Genomic DNA, 16,364 nt, shown 5'->3' with positions numbered 1-16,364 from the left:
ACATTGTAACTGTTGTAAGTGATCATGCTAAACACTTAGGAGGTGCCCAGAGCCCAAAGCCACCAGGCAACTTGCAGTGTACTCCTTCATGTTAACGAGGGATCACTCACTGTATTTACCAGAAGACGCTTGTACAATATCATGTCTAGTTTATTCAACAAATATTTATTGAACACCAACTATTACCAGGCCTTGCTTTTAGATGCTGGGAATAATGTGATGAACAAAACAAAAACCTTCACTCAAGGAGCTGACTTTTTGGTGGGTAAAGACAGACAAAAAGTGAAAGTAGTAAGTGAGTCAGATAGTTTATTAGGAAGTGATAAGTGTTATGGATAGAAGTAAACACGGGGAAGGGCGGGGAAGGGATGCAGTTGAAAATAGGGGGTCAGGTAAGGTTTCACTGAGAAGCTGATGTGGAGCAGACCTGAAGGAGGTGAGGGAATGAGCTGAGGGAAGACGTTCCTGGCAGAGGGAAGAAGCCCTGAGACAGGCTATTTCGAAGGCATTGAGTGAGTGGCAGACCGCTGGAAATTTTGAGTGGAGTAAGGTCACTTCTAGAATCACTGACTTAGAGACAGAATGTCCAAGTTAAGATTTGGTAAACTATGACATGCCTGCATGGCAAATCCAACTGGGCCATTTTTGTAAACAAAGTTTTGTTGGGATATCACCATGCCCATTGTGTCTGTATTGTGTGTGGTTGCTTGTGCGCTCTACTGGCAGAGTTAAGTAGTTATCACAGAGATTGTTTTGGACCACAAAGCCTAAAACACTTACCCGCTGACCCTTTTCAGAAAAAGTTTACCAAGCTTTGGCCTTCATCAGTGTTTCTCACATTTTTTTATCTTAGACTTCTTCACACTCTTTACAGAGGACCCCAAAAGACGTTTGCTTATGTAGGTTATGTCTACTGATATTTGCAATGTTAGGAATTAATATGAGAAATTTTTAAATACTCAAATTTATTTAAAATTATAAAACAATTACATATTAGTGTATTTTTATGAAAAATAACTATATTTTCCAAATAAAATTATTGAGATAGGTGACATTGTTTTACATTTTTGCAAATTTCTTTAACGTCAGACTTAAATTCACCTTGCTGACCAGTCACGAGTATACATGTGTTTCTGTGTCCAAACGTTGCTGACTGGTCATGAGATAACTTGTGTCTGCACTTATATTAATGTAAGTAATTTTAAACACCTTGCTGATCGGTCAGGACAGAAAAGTAGCCTGCCTCATGGGCGAGTTCTGGCTCAAAATAGCCAGTCAGCAAGGTGTTAAGTATGACAGTTGCAGTGTTTTATCTGGTTCTGTTTGATTGAATTGTATGAAGAAAGTCAGACCTTATAAAAACATGTAGTTGGGAAAGGGGAGGGGTGTGTTTTAATAACTTTTTCCAAAATTTGTGGATATTTTTTAATATCTAAACACCTGACAAATGGTAATTCTCAAAGCGTATGTGGAATGTGGAATCTGCAGTCACATCAGTGAACTTTTGTACTCTTTTCATTAAAAACCATTGGTCTGTCTGCTGCATGGTTCTGAATGCATCCTGCTTTGGTCATCTGGAATGGATGGGTTCACTGAGTTACGTGCTTTTCCAAATAGTGACACATTTCCTTACGATATCAAGAAGTCACGTTACTATCACCACCAGGTTTATTGGAAAAGTCTAAGTATTGAGAAACTGTCAAGCTCAGGGTGGCAGATACAAGTTTTTAAAAATTCCTGATTTTTACTTAAAAGCTCAAATTTTACCACTGGCCACAAGTCTTGTTCGTTGTTTTCCATGAATTGGCAGCACACAGTCCCTCTACACATAGCCTAACCCAGCAGCCTAGTTTATCTTTGAGCAAATATCTGACAGTGCCCAGATATGAATAAATATACATTGTCAGCTGCTCTTCTAAGCAAAAACGTTGTTTCATGAAAAAACTGTCTACTTGAACTTATAACTCAAACCATCACAAAAATGACTGTTCTTAAAACCATTTCTTTTTTTAAACAGAAGTGCTTTATGCATACTTCTCACACAGAATATTGAAAAGATATGTACTCCAGTGTCAGGATTTATTAAAAACAAATTTCATTGCTTCCTCAAGGAAATTTGTGTATTCAGATATAGATATAGATACAGATATAGACATATTATGACAAACTCTGCTAGTACCGTTTGGTGCCACTGCTGGACTTGTGCTAAGGTGCCAGTAGTTTTACCCACCATTGTTTTTGCAATATGCGTGCAACTATCAAGCAGTGAGCAAAGCAAATAACATCTCAGTATTATTATAGAGAGAGTTTTGATTTTGCAGACCTCTGAGAGGGTCTTGGGACCCCTGGGTGCTGAATTAGCTAGACACTTTGAGAAATGCTGGTCTAAGGGAGGGGAAATGGTCTAAGTTCATCTCCTGCCCTCCGGAGTTCAAATTAACTGTACAGGCTTTCCAAATACAGCCTTAGTCTGTCCTGTCTTCAAGTCATAACCACTGTGTTCACTGCAGTTGCCCCTGGTGGAAATCCCAGCCACTGCACAGGCCTCTTTGACACCATCTTTATCACAAAGGCTCTGTTGAGTATTCCAGGACTCTGTTCACTGGTCTGACTCTCCCATGTGAGAAGCCAGAGTGACCTCTGAAGCCACATGTCCTGGTTTTATCACTGTCAGCTGTTTGTGAGTTGTTGAACCTTTATAAGCCTCAGTTTCTTCATCTGTAAAATGGGGATAATTTTACCTACCTTTGCTGGATTGTGAGGATTAAATGAGACATGTGCATGTCATGTCCAGCATAACGCATAGCATATGGAATTGGTCAATGAATTTTGGTTGTCTCATCAATTCTACTAGTGAGTATAAGTGCCTTACAGGCAAGTTTTTTGTCCTACTTACTTTTTTATCCTCTGGAAATGCTTAAGATAGTGCACCTAGTAAATATATCTTGAGGTAAATTATACTTGTAGGCTGGATATTTCAGTTTTAATTTGCCTTGAACTTTATCACTCATCCCCCTTTTTAGCTTGTAGAATAAATAGATTCTGTTTTGCCAGAACGTTCCGTTGTGGTAGAACCTGGGCATGTGGTATCATTTCATGGCTCAAACTCTCTGCCTTAACTTACTAACCTTACTTTTCTATTTTTGTTTTAGTTTTTCATTCTGAATTAATTTAAACTTGGATGAGTTTTTTCCAGGCTAATGATCTGCATTTACATAGAGATGAAGCTCCACTGAGAATCCTAAACAGGGTTATATTTTAGGAAGGAAAAACTAAAACAAAAACCACCGACCAAAAACTTGGTTAAAGATACAAAAAGGAATAAATCACTTTTCCCTCTGCCCAGCAGCATAAGCAGTGCTCAGGTATTATAGATGTGTCCCATTTTTTCCCCCAATCGGGAACATTCTTTGTTAGAAATCTGTGCCCTAAGGATATTTGTGGCCTGTGTTCAAGAATCCCTAAAGGAACGAATACATACCATTGCAAGTTACAGCTGTTGGGCTGTGCTGTGCAAGGGTGCCCACTGCGGTGTGGAACTGGGCTTCCCTCGTGAATGATTCACATCGCTCATCTGCATTTGGTGGGTCAGCCTATGCTCCTCTAACATATCCCCAAGAAACTTCGAGCATTTCCCCTGAGCTGGCAGCAGGGCCTCTCCGATCCGCCAGGCCTGGGAATGCTGAGCACCAGGGGGATGGAGAATTGACCCTGGGGGAGGCTCTGGCCTGCTCTCCACTCCCTTCCCCAGTACAAGGAGTCTCCTCAGTCTGCATCTCCTCATCTGTGAATTATAGGTCACACACATCCTAATTAGTGACTAAGCTACTTAAATGGAAGATGGTTGTGGAGTACAAATTTTGATTTTTTTTTTTAAGAATAGCCAGTCTAGAAGCTACTTTAATTTTCCCCCAGTGATACGTAGGTTCTGTTAATGATTGGCTAATGCAAGTGTTGCAGGGCAGCGCATATCTGTTTAAGAGGAATTCAGGTAAATGAATGTTCCCTTAACCCTGATGAAGTTTGGACGTCCAGTGCTGGTCGGGGAGGGACAGAGTGGATTGGTCTGTGATTCTTCTCCATCCATTTATTTGGCTAACGCCAAGCACTGCTGTGTGAGACACCGCCATGGTCACCGGGAGCACAGAGCACACGTAGTCCTTGTACTGACAGAGTTAGGAATTCACTGGCCATTCATTTCCCAACTTTTCTTTTTTAAAAAAATCCTCCACAAACAAAGGAAATTTCTTTGCTGGGACTCTGCCCCCAATCTCCCCTCTAAGCACCTGAGGTGGACTTGGGTCATCTGGGACAACCCCAGAGCCCTGAGCGTCGTTTTGAAAACCAGTGCAGCAGAGGGGAAATTGCTTAGATCAAAAGTTGTGTTTTCTTCCACTTTATAGCTCTGTGCTCTCCTAGGTCCCTGGCCCAGAAGGAGTGCACATAAACGTGTGTGTGAAGGGATCTCCAAGGTGAAGGGGGGCAGAAAGTACCACAGGGACCTTACTTATAGTCACTGAAGAGACCATGGTCATCAGTAACTCTAACAAGGGAGCAAGGCAGTCAGAGAGCGAGGATGTGCCTGCATCTGGAAGACATGTGGGGCAAGAGGCATTTGCTGCTCCAGTAGTCACTGCAGCCAGCTGATGGCCAGCTTCACCTTTGAAGATCATAACACCAGCCATTTCTGGCAACCGATGGGAAAAGGAGAGTGTGGTTTTGATCCAGTGTTTAGAAAGTTACTGTTCCAGTGATAGTCAGATTTTCTGATTTCCAGCAGGAGGACAGGAACCAGAGGGCATGATGGGGAAAGGGCTGGGGAGGAGTGGATGGGAAAACCTGCGGAGGGAGAGCACACTGGGTAGTGAGTACTGATCAGAGAGGGACAGAGCTCACTCAGGACAAGGCTCCACAGCAGAGCTGGTGCTCACTTATTGCCATGCTCTGCCCTGGAATGTTTGCATATTTTAAGCATGAAATCCAGTGCAAGTTTTTATTTTTGCTTTGTGTTTCAGGGCTCTACAGTGGCTAGAGAAGCTAGTGACAAAGAAAAGGTAAGTGCCCTGACGTACTCCTCACCAAGGCCCTGCGGCATGCTCGGACAGGGCCTCTTACTTCATTCCTTCTTTCTGACTCTGCCACTGTGATTCTTTCCGTGTCCCCCTTCTCAGCACCAGAGAGAAGCACAGTATTGAACTGAAGTATTTCACTTCACTTCTGTTTTTCAGACCAGCTGCCCCATACCTCTTGGTTGAACAATGAAGTAGCTATTAGTTTTAAGTGTGCTAGGAAGAAGCAGTTCCCGTGCAATGTGGTCTTGAAAACACAGCCGCCTGTGCAATAGCTTATGATCAAGACCGGCATGTACAGCTCAGCAGCAGGGTCCTAACTCTACACTTGACCACTAACTAACCAGGTGCGGCCTGAGCGAGTTTCTTTGCCTCTGTGAGCCCCAGTTTTCTCACCTATAAAATGTTGGCTTGCATGAGCTTTAAACTCTTTTCCAACTATTAAATGTTAAGATATGATTAGTGGTTTTTACTTAAGGAATTAGGGAAGAGACTATGTCCTTTTATGTTTTCCTGAGTCACTGAATGGTAGGAAATATTTGAACTACATTTAGTATATTATACAAGATTCTAGACAGATTCAGCCTCAGTCAGTTTGATTAAGAATTTGGGAAGTGCTTTCTGTGTATAAGCCTCAAATAACCAAAATTGACATTGCTTATGTGAAAGGCACCTTCTGTGCTCTCGGTCATTCTTCCTCTCCCTCACCTCAGGATGTCTTCTTTTACTAAACCTTCTGAAAGCTGAGGCTCAGGTTTTTGTTTTTGAAATTAAATTCTTTCAGAATGATATCATTCAACTTTGGTTTGAATTTTATGGATCTGGAAATTACTAATTCATTCAGAAGCTTTGTGAATGTCTTTATGGTTACTATCCTAGCTTTCAGGGACTAAAATAATGAGCCACACAGACACATCTAGCAGGAGATACAGACATTACTAGGAAATAACTTTCATGTGATAAGTCCTTCCCTAGGAAGCACGTAGCAAGAGCGCCTGACACCAGCTCGGTGGGGCCAAGGAAAGGCTTCCTAGAAGAGGTGACGTGTGGAAACCTGACGGAGAAGCAGGCATTAGCCAGGGGGGAAGCAAGAGCGAGCAGCTTATGGGGGAGCTTAGAGGGGGTGTGCTTGGTGCTTTAGCTGGAGGGTGGTGAAATAACCCAGATGAGGTGTTGACCTGAGCAGGGACATTGGAATATGATAGATTATAGAGCGATTTAGGAAGAAGAGTGCACAGAACCGAGAGACTGAATGTGGGAGGTGAACGGTTTCAGGGAGCATGTGTGGAGGGAGGGCAGGATCAAGGGTGACTCCCTAGCTCCTGGTTCGGATAGTTGCCTAGGTGTTGATTTCACTCTCTGGGGAGGGAGCGGAGTGGAAGGAGTAGTTTGAGATGTCATGCGGCATCTGAATAGGATGTCCAGGAGGCATGAGAGACTACAGAGAGGATTTCGACTGGAAGAAATGGCGTGGAAAACCTCATGGGAAAGAGGATCAGCACAGACAGGGAAGGAGTGAGGTCCCTCAGGACCAGTGTATGAAATAGGAGGTGGAGCACGTCTGGAGCCAGCTCAGAAGGACATCATCATTTAAGGTTGACGGGTAAAGGAAGAGAGTCTTGCAAAAGACCAGCCAAAGAGATAGGACATGACCCAGGAAAGCTTGGATCATTTTTCCGAATGTTTGTTGAGTATTATGAGCAAGCATTTTGCCGAGCATTATGAGAAGTGCCTCAGTGAATTGTGCCCCTGCTCTCATGAAATTTCTTCTCTAATATTGTCCCAGAAACCAGAGGGAGAGAACTTTCCCAGTATCGGATGCTTCTGCAAGGTCAGGTTGGGTGAGGACTGAGTAATTTATTATCCATTGAACTTGTCAACTGGGAAATCACTGGCAACCTTTCAGTGACAATGGGTGGGTGGAGCAGAAGCCAGATAGCAGTGGGTTAAGAAGAGAGAAGAGAAAATGAAATGGTAGGTCCTTCTTTGACCATTTGTATTTTTACTGTACACCAGTGAGTATATTTTTATACTTACAACCTCCTTGTAAATAACCCTGAAGGCTCCAGCTTTGGCCAAAGAAGCAGAAATGGTGGACTGTCGACTTCTGTGTTGCTATGACTGAACATTTCTTCCAGGTGTCAAAGAACTCAACTAGGTATTTAAGTTTTAGTCCATGAGAAATTCAGAGGTTTCGTACTATTGGGATTTTCTCCTAGGAGCAAATAGCTGAACTGTTTAAAGAGCCACCCACATTTTTCAGGCTCATAACACAAAGCCAGCCCCTGAGTAAGAATGTGGATGTGATGACAGCCATCATTCCATGTTGGTTGCTCGGTTTTTCCTTTGTTCTCAAGTCCCTTGAGACTACTGCTAGCAGCCTTTTTTCCCCTCTGTTCACTTCGATGTCTTCAGGATTCATCACCAAGGACTTGTTCTGCTTTGACAATAACCAATGCCGAGAAAGACAGTTACAGCTAATGGGACGGTTGCTGCTGAAGTCTAAGTTATAAAGCAAAGACATGTGTGACAGAAAGCCACAAGTATTTGACATCCTTGTAACTGTAATACCGTATTTCATTAGAATCAGAACTTTCAGTTACCTGTGTCTCCCTCCACTGCCCAACCTGTAGGACCCTGTACTTTCCAGAAATCCACGGCATTCATCACAGTTCCACTGCCCACCTCACCAAAAACGTTTAGCCCTTTATTCCTCTAGATTTCTGTGAAAAAAACGTGAGAATATAGGATTTCTTTAACAGAAACCCTTTTCTAAGGATTATACTTTTATCCTCTTTGGGATTGTGCCATTTATTCCTCAAAACATCTCCTTGGGAGGTGGGCTTGGAAAGTCAGAGATAGGAGGGGCCTTGAGAGATCAGAGTCCAGTCCCCCTCTCACCTGTGACAGATTTGAGACCCCGAAATTGAGTTCCCACGCTGCGTCGCACAACTAGGGGCAGAGGAGAAACTTTACCTTAATCTGGGGTTTATTTTTTAATGTTAATGTCAATGTATTGAGAATTATAAAGGTAAATAATAATGATTGACATCTGTCGAGTGCATACTATGTGCCAGACACTTTTAAATTTTACGTGAATTTGGTCATGTAATCCTCACAACTACCTATTATTACTTCCTTTGAGTCAAAGAAGTTACTTATCAGGTTCAGTGACTTGTCCAAGGTCCCACAGTTACGATGCGATGGAGCCAGGGTTCCAGCTCAGACACCTTTCTAACCACTATGATAAATGTGCTACTCTAAATGTCTGGGAGTTCCCTCTTTCCTCTTTTTAAAGGACATGTTATCAAAAATATATTTGAATCCTATGAATCATAAAGATGAAAAAGGAAACACTGCACTGACAAAAACATTATTTTGGAGTTAAATATGGTACTAAAGCAGTTCATTCTGAATGTTGATTTAAAAATAAAAAAGCAGTGAAATAAATTGTTTGATTTTATGCTGTGTTGGCACAACCACCCATTCACATTTCCTTAATTTGTGGAATGTAGGCATTTTTGTAAATACCTCCCATGTCACTATATCTTACACTATGTACACATTAAAATCATCTACACAATTGCCCTGTGGAAGAATTCAATGTGCTTTACTTTCTGGGCTTGGAGTTCATGATAGCTCTCCTTCCAGGAGAGGGGCCAAAAGGCCACCCACCTGCCCTAGATTATAAGTGCTCCCTGAGAAGGGGTGAGAGATGATTCCTTGAAGATATGGAATGTAAAAGTAATTGAAATTTGTAATTGGTGAAGGAGACTATGCCTGCAATAGGACATGCTGTCTCTTGGATATGGCAGTTTGCTTATAATCCAGCCACAGTGAGGTAACATTGACTAAACTATAATATACAAAAATAAATGAAATGTATTAATGAAGCTGAACTCGTATAAGTATTTGGTTTTTAAGTTCTAAAAAATTTTTTGCATTCCTTTTTTATGCTGGTTTTCAGGTTTTTCTCTCCATGATCAGTTAATATTTTTTACTTATCCAGAAAGCATGCTGTTCTTTGTCTTCACAAATAAAACTATAAATGTTTTTAATCACTGTTACCTCTGGTTAAAATATTTGGAGAAAGCTAAACATGTTAGCCTTTATAAATGTAAACAAATAATTTGCAAGAATATTACCTCCATTGCTCTCATTGTGTAACCACATTCTCTACAAAATTATTATCTTGGTGCAAAGAACGGCTTTCATAGAGAATCTCCATCAACATGGCTTAATTCATAATCTGAATTCTGTGTGTTTTTTCATTTGAGTCATTATAACTATTTCAATTTCCCATACTTTTAACTTGTTGATGACAAGTTTTAAAACTGTCATTTCAAATATTTAGTGATATAGGTGCAGACAAGTCCCCTCCCTCCGATTTCAGCTTAACATGTAGTGTGATTTGCATTAGCATAATATTGAAGATGAAACGGAAGGAAATAAAGAAGTTCTATTCCAACCAAAATGGGATCACATTCGTGGCAACAAGTATCAGAACATGCATGTACAGATGTCTTGAATTTAAAGAAAAGAGCAGAACAGTGCTTTTATTTTGTTTAGACCGTTTTCAAATTCTGACAGCTGCTGTGACTTGTTTCATTCTTTAATTCTTTCCTTTTTAATGGAAGGGCATCTTCCATTCATGGCTCTAGCAGTTTAGCCTCCTCTAAATGAGACAGAGAAATGCGAGTCTCCCTGGTGGTCGATCTTTTCACAGCTGCACTGCAATTCCAGTGTGACATCAAATTAGTAATTATAGCTGAGCGGACTGCTTTTTACCAAATGACAGTCTTAGCATGCTGCCAGCAAGCAAGCTGCTCAGCAGGGAATCCAGGGAAGTGAAAGAAAACATAACTGGACTCACTTGGTTTCAGAGGGATTTGACCTGACTCTTTAAAAAGCCCATGTTCTCGAAAGAGAGAGTCCTGGGGATTTACACAAATATGCATTTTGTTCATCATTCTGGACAGTTCTTCTTAAAACTCAAGTCTAATTTTATTAGATAAAGTAAAGCCTGTGTAATGGAGTCCAAGGGTCCCAATAAGAAGATTCCTTTTAACATATAACCTTCTCCCTGGAACCCATTTGAAAGAAAACAGCTGCCCTGCAATTGGCATTTGTATAACTATATTGGCAATAATCATTGTTGACACTTTATAATGGGCTACAGCAGCCACCTCGTCGATTCTTGCATTGTGAATTGCACTGGCAATTAAGTGACTGTCACCCTTGCTGACATTTTACCTATTACTAACCTGAAGGCTCAGGAGACCTAATCGTTAATACCCTCACATGAAAAAATGCTTCCCTAAAGCGGTTTTCAGCATTTCTTTTGTGATCTTTAAACTGTAGCACGTTATAATTAATTACCACCTCTATCTGGTTCTTCAGGCTGCTGCTAAAGGTGACGTAACGAGGGTGGCAGGCTCAGAGTATGGGGTACAAAAGCACAGCGGCCTGTCCTTCCAGGCATCTTTGGAAAAGTGCTTCCTTTTCTGCTGTTAGTTAAAGGGAGGTTGTAAAGGTTTTTAGGCCCTGAGTCAGCTGATGCTTTAACCTGCCAAGGTGGAAGTGAATCATTTCCATTGGCCAGCCACTGTTAGGAACACCTATCCAAACGCCCGAAAGTGCAGGGGAAAGTTTCCCTTCAGAGCAGAAGCATGGCCTGTTTCTCAGACCTTTTGTGAGAAGCAGCACTGGTAACATCTGCGTTGTGGCCCAGAGATGTTTTATGAAAGGGGACTTTGGGAGAAGGGCACCAAGCATAGTGTTAGGGATGCTGAGTCCCAGCGCCTGCTCTGCCATTAATGGAAGTTTGGGGTTTGGGGATAAATCACCTGACTTTTTCCTCAGTTGTAAAATTAAAGGATTTGATTGTATCACTGGTTCTCATGCTTCAGTGTTGATAACAATCTCTTCTTTCAAATGAAACGTTCCCCTCCTCCAGAGGTGCACTTCAGCTGCAGACTTTAATTTGAGAAGCCCTGGACTTGGCAATCACTAAAACACCCTGTCTGTTTTAGGTTTAGGTTAAGGCCATTGCTATTTATTAATGGAAAAAATGTTCCGAGGCTTCATATCATGTCCGCAGATGTCTGAGCAAGCCTTAAGAACCCCATGATGTAAACCCTGGGCGTTATTCTGGGAGCTTTTAAGATTCAGTTCATCTGAAATTTTTCCCAACTGGCAAGAGTGGTGTATGAAAAAGAAAGACCCCACTCAGTGACTCGTTAGCATCTTCCTGAGGACAGCGTTGAACTCCTCAAGCCAGGCTGTGTATAAAATCTCAGTTGCCTTAGATTAACTTTTTTTCACGTGAATGAAATCAACTTAGGGTATCCCAAGCACACATGGAGCAGTGCCGTTAGGTGGAAGAATTTTTTTTAAGCTGATAGCTCTTACCCAGTTGGTTCCAGAAAGACTTGGAGTAGAGAGAACACTTCCAAAATGTAGTATGTGGCCTGAATTTAAGCCAAGCTGCTGCAGATGTATAATTGTTAAAATAATACAGTTGCGATGTTCACTAGGTTAGCATTAAGCCAGAAACTATAGGACTTAGCAAACTTCTTAAGTTTCAGACTTTGACATTTTTTAGATTATCACCATCAGTATCTATGGAACAGAACGTTCCGATCAGATTGTAACAAACCTATCTCGTAGGTTCTGTATGCAACTTAACTGTTTTATCACAGCCCGTGGAGGAAAACCAAACCGTCCGTCACCTTTGACATCGCCACTTAAAGGGCCATTACATTCTAAAAGCCTGGTGATATTAGAATAGGCATAAATATCACTTTTTAAATGTTAGTGTGAAAATTTTAGGGAAAATACATAACCAGCAGTTGTGTTCTGCCTGCCTTAACAGTTCCAAATTGCAAAATTATGATAGGGCTTACCTAGTTTCGTGCTTCTTAACTATAGCAGCTTCATGAGTATGTTGAGGTATTTTCACAAGTATGTTGGGGTATATTTTCTTTCTATACTTACACATAAACATTCAAAATAAAAACTCACATCCAGATGCTGGTCACAAACGTATACATTCTCCTTGTAAAAATTATAAGTTATTACTGAGCGGTTGGATCATTTCCCCAGCCATGAGCTTGTACAGACACACTGCTTGTGTTGTTCAAGGAGGTTGTTATATGTACTTTTGTGAGAAAACACCTGTTACCTTTACTATTTCTGTATGAACTTTACCCATATTCGCTAATTTGCCTTTTCATGTATTCAGTTTGTGTCTTAGATGTTTTTGAGAAGCAGAACTGATTTTATTATAAATCTCGAACATCTCTTATTACCCCAAAATCGATTCCACATATATTCAATCAAATTACCTGTATCCTAGCTCCAGTGTCAGGATTACCTAAAATTCCCTCCCTTACAGAAATATTTCTAGAGTATATTTTCAGCCCCACAGACTTTTTATGAAGGTTTTTTTGTTTTTTTGGCAAGCTCGGTGAAAGGTGGTTTAGTCTTTTTTGCAAGTTTATTTTCATTTAGGTGAGCTTGTAGCAACAAGTAAATCAGGAACATAAGCAGTTCCTAACATGAGACAATAATTAGTACATACTTCTTATGTTTGTGTTCAGCTCTGAGTGTCCCAGTACAGCCCATCAAAGGGACACCAGGCAACAATCTTTGACATCAAGACTTGCAATTAGACTTCTTTTAAATGGGTTGCCAAATGAGCACATCGAACAAAAATTCATTTCTTTCTGAAATACAAGTCCTTTAATCACAGAGTACTATGCTGTGTATTATCCTTTGCATTGAAACCTTCTGGTACCAAAATCCTGTTTGCATTAAACACTCAACTGTGACAGGAGTACAGTTTATCTTCCTGCTAAGGTTTCCATCCAGGCTAAAAAAAAGCTTGGTTCTGTATTCTATAAATTTTGGCTCTGTGCACTTCAGATACATGTATTTTTTCCCCTATTGTTATTGGCAATTTAAAATACAATGGACTATATCTAATTTAATGTAATTGTAGAATGATGATGAAAATCCAGTATCATTTTAGTTTGAACTTTGTGGTATTTAAAGTTACATTTTTTATTGTGAATACAAGTTTCAAATATTTGTGATTTTTTTTTAAAAAACATGAGTCATCTAAAAAATAATTAGATGTTTTTAGTCTCAGTAAAATAAAATTTCTGGATAATTTCTGGCTTTTCTAACCTTTAAAATACCCAATATTACTAAGCCTCTCGAATGTGACAGCAATCATACATCAATGCACAGAACCCAATGAAATAAATAAACAAACAGGTTAACTTCCATTTGAAACAAATAGAAAATGTAAATCCTTTTGATAAACATTTATTTTTTTGTTTTGTTTTCAGAGAATCTGCAAAATTTTCAGTGATTTGGAATTTAAAGTTTTTATTAGAAGTGCTAAGTGTTTTTATATTAGAAGGGAAATTCTTGCGCCCTGTTTTTATTACCTTTCCACCATTCTGTTGGGTGGAGCAGAGCTCTGTGCCACCTTTCCCCTCCTGGAACCTGCAGTTGCTCTCTGGCAACTCCCAGGTCTTTGTGTGCTGAGGTGGCCATGAAAGTACAAGTTCATTTCTAAAAATGAGAGCTCTAAACTTTGTAGCTGCTAGTTCTGCATATTTTTTTTCCTTTTTTATCTCAAGCCCTGGCCAAATCTGTCCTTGAAAATCATTTAGATCTTTTATTGAGCCCTGGGGAATAATAAATAATTATTTCTATTTAGAAGCATTTATACATTTAAAATATTCAGGTGTTGAGTATCTTCAGGCTCTGATGCAGTGTGTGTGTATCTTGACTCTCATGTCTATGTTCATTCGTGTCCTAGTGACACATAAGCTATTTTGACCATGACCAATATTGTTACTTAGTGTACTTCTTACTATTGAAGAATATAGACTCACTGAGGGACAGCCTATGTGCTTTAAAAGAAACCAAAAACTTTTCACCTAATAAAGTAGTTACACAAAGGGAGAAACACATTATAATGAAACAGTGGTGTTTTTTTTTACACCTCATAGCAAGTGTGTTCCCAGTAAGTTTATTACTCTGTAGTATTTTGGTTGTTTTCTGGCTACAAGATTTCAGTTAGTGAATTTTTGCTTTAGGTCAGCAAAATAGCATTTACTAAATTACCCACTTTAAAAAATATATATGTTTTTTATTGATTGCAGAGAGAGGAAGGGGGGCGAGAGAGAGAGAGAGAGAGAGAGACAGAAACATCAGTGATGAGTTGTCATTGATCTGCAGCCTCCTGCACGCCCCCTGCTGGGGAAAGACCCTGAAACCCAGGCATGTGCCGGGACTGGGAATTGAACCTTGATCTCCTGGATCATAGGTCCATGCTCAACCGCTGAGCCACGCCGGCCAGGCAAAATTACCCACTCTTATGATGTACTCAGTGAGGAAAACTATCCCATGGAGAATTAAGGTAAGACAAGAGTCAGCAAATTTCTGTCTCTGGCCATATATTTAAAATTACTAAATTTTATTCCATGTTATTAAATAGAAATTTAAATACTTTTTTAGTCTAAGAAGTTTATGCACCCATTTTTTATTATCATGTAGCAACATTTTATTCTCATTAGGGTTTTAATTAGGGCATTTTCATTGAGGTTTCCCGATTCGGGATAGGTTTTGCAGTGGACCACAGAGGCTTTACTAGCCAGGACAATTCACGGCTGAGGCCTGGAGAACGAGGTATGGAGCTGGAGCAGACAAGGCAGAGGAATAAGTCTCTGGCCAGTGTCGCTTTAATGCACCTAATGTACCCATGTCAGATGCAGGGAAATGAAATAATAACCTTGCTATAACTGCTAGGTTTGTGTGCAGCAAGTAAAGAAAGTGTCTTCAAAATGTAAAGACAACATGTAGAAAATTTATGAGACATTTGTGACTAGCATTAAAACATGAAAATAAAGGAAATGTTAATGCGGTCTAGGTTACTGGTATCCCAAGTTTCAAAGCTTGTTTCTTTAAGAAATCAGGAGAGTAAAAGGAGGGCAAGTCTGTGTTCTTCACTCGTAAGAAACACGCTGTTGTAAGGATGTTGGCTGCAGTCAAATGGCTTGTGTGCTACTAAGACGCAAACGAATACAGAGCGAGTTCTTATCGCCAAGCACTGTATGTTTTCATTTAGATAATACACTAGCCCTATTAGATGGGTATTAACTTCCCATTATATGGACAAGGAAACTGAGGTTTGGGCACATTAAGTAGCTGGTTCAGTTTATCACAACTAGTATAAAAATACTCCATATGCCAACATGGTTTGTTTTTAAATCTTGCTCTGGATTTAGCACTGATGAGCTTTACTCTAGATACTACAAGCAATACTAGGGACCATGACCAGCAAATAACAAGAATAAGCCTCCATATGGCAAGCACTGCCCTAAGCTTTTTACTTTTCGCACATATAAACCTATGAGATCTTCACAACAGTGCCAGTTGCTAATCCCCAATTAAAGATGAGGCAACTGAGAGGTTAAGTAACTTGCTCAAAGTCACACAGCTAAGAGCTGGAGTTGCTGAGATATAACCCAGGTGGCTGGATCCAGTCTGCTCATAACTTCAGGTTCCTAAGTAGAAACCTGGACCATGCTGAGCTGGGGGGGGGGGGGGGGGGGGGGGCGCTTGGCTGCTGCTGTTCTGGCATTACCCAGCAGGAAAGTGTGAGGAATATTCATCTGCTAATTCTATCCAAATGGTGGAAGCAGGATAGCTAAATCTCAGGGGGAATGGTGTCTCTCTGCTTATGCTTTTAGCTGTATTTGTGCATTTCCATGTCACATCGGTAGAGACAAATGCCATTTGGGGCCCACCCCACCCCGGTAGAATGACCTCATGCAAAGGGAAAGTAACTTTGCCTTCTTAAACTTTGGCTGTGCTGAACTACACAGCCTTGCTCAGCCAGCAAGGGCCTGGGAGCAGCTCCCAGAGGCCCCAGGCAGTAGTTGCAGCCCAGGGCTGGGCAGACTGTGGAGGTGGCACAGCAGGTCCCTCCCATGCTTTGGCCTCCTTGGCAAGTACTGCACGTGGTACTGCAAGTCCTCCATCACATTTGGAGGCTCCCAATCTACATGGAGCTGGCAGGAGAACTTAATTCAGAGCAAATAAATAAAGACAACCTGTTACCACTTTAGAAAGGTTGCTGACTGCTGGCTGGATGCCAGCCTTGGAGAGTCCACAGTTAAGAAGTATTTCTGACCTGATGTCTTTAGCTCTGGTTATTTCCTCCGCACTCTGGCTGGTTCTGCATTGAACTAGAAAGAGTATGAAAGACACCCATTA

At 40.8% G+C, this 16,364-nt stretch overlaps 1 protein-coding gene across 1 annotated transcript in view; it reads left to right on the top strand.

Moving 5' to 3' along the window:
• The window catches only part of PIP4K2A (phosphatidylinositol-5-phosphate 4-kinase type 2 alpha), a 162,019-nt gene that overhangs the window by 127,025 nt on the left and 18,630 nt on the right, over positions 1 to 16,364 (top strand). Inside the window, exon 6 of the mRNA XM_087825484.1 lies at positions 5,016 to 5,054. Coding sequence (XP_087681610.1) covers positions 5,016 to 5,054 — 39 coding nt within the window. The remainder of the gene's footprint in view (positions 1 to 5,015; positions 5,055 to 16,364) is intronic.

Source organism: Miniopterus natalensis, chromosome 1 (assembly GCF_054644295.1).
Source record: "Miniopterus natalensis isolate mMinNat1 chromosome 1, mMinNat1.hap1, whole genome shotgun sequence".
Classification (NCBI taxonomy): domain Eukaryota; kingdom Metazoa; phylum Chordata; class Mammalia; order Chiroptera; family Miniopteridae; genus Miniopterus; species Miniopterus natalensis.
Note: the sequence above shows the minus strand (reverse complement) of the source record. Positions and strands in the feature narration are given on the sequence as shown.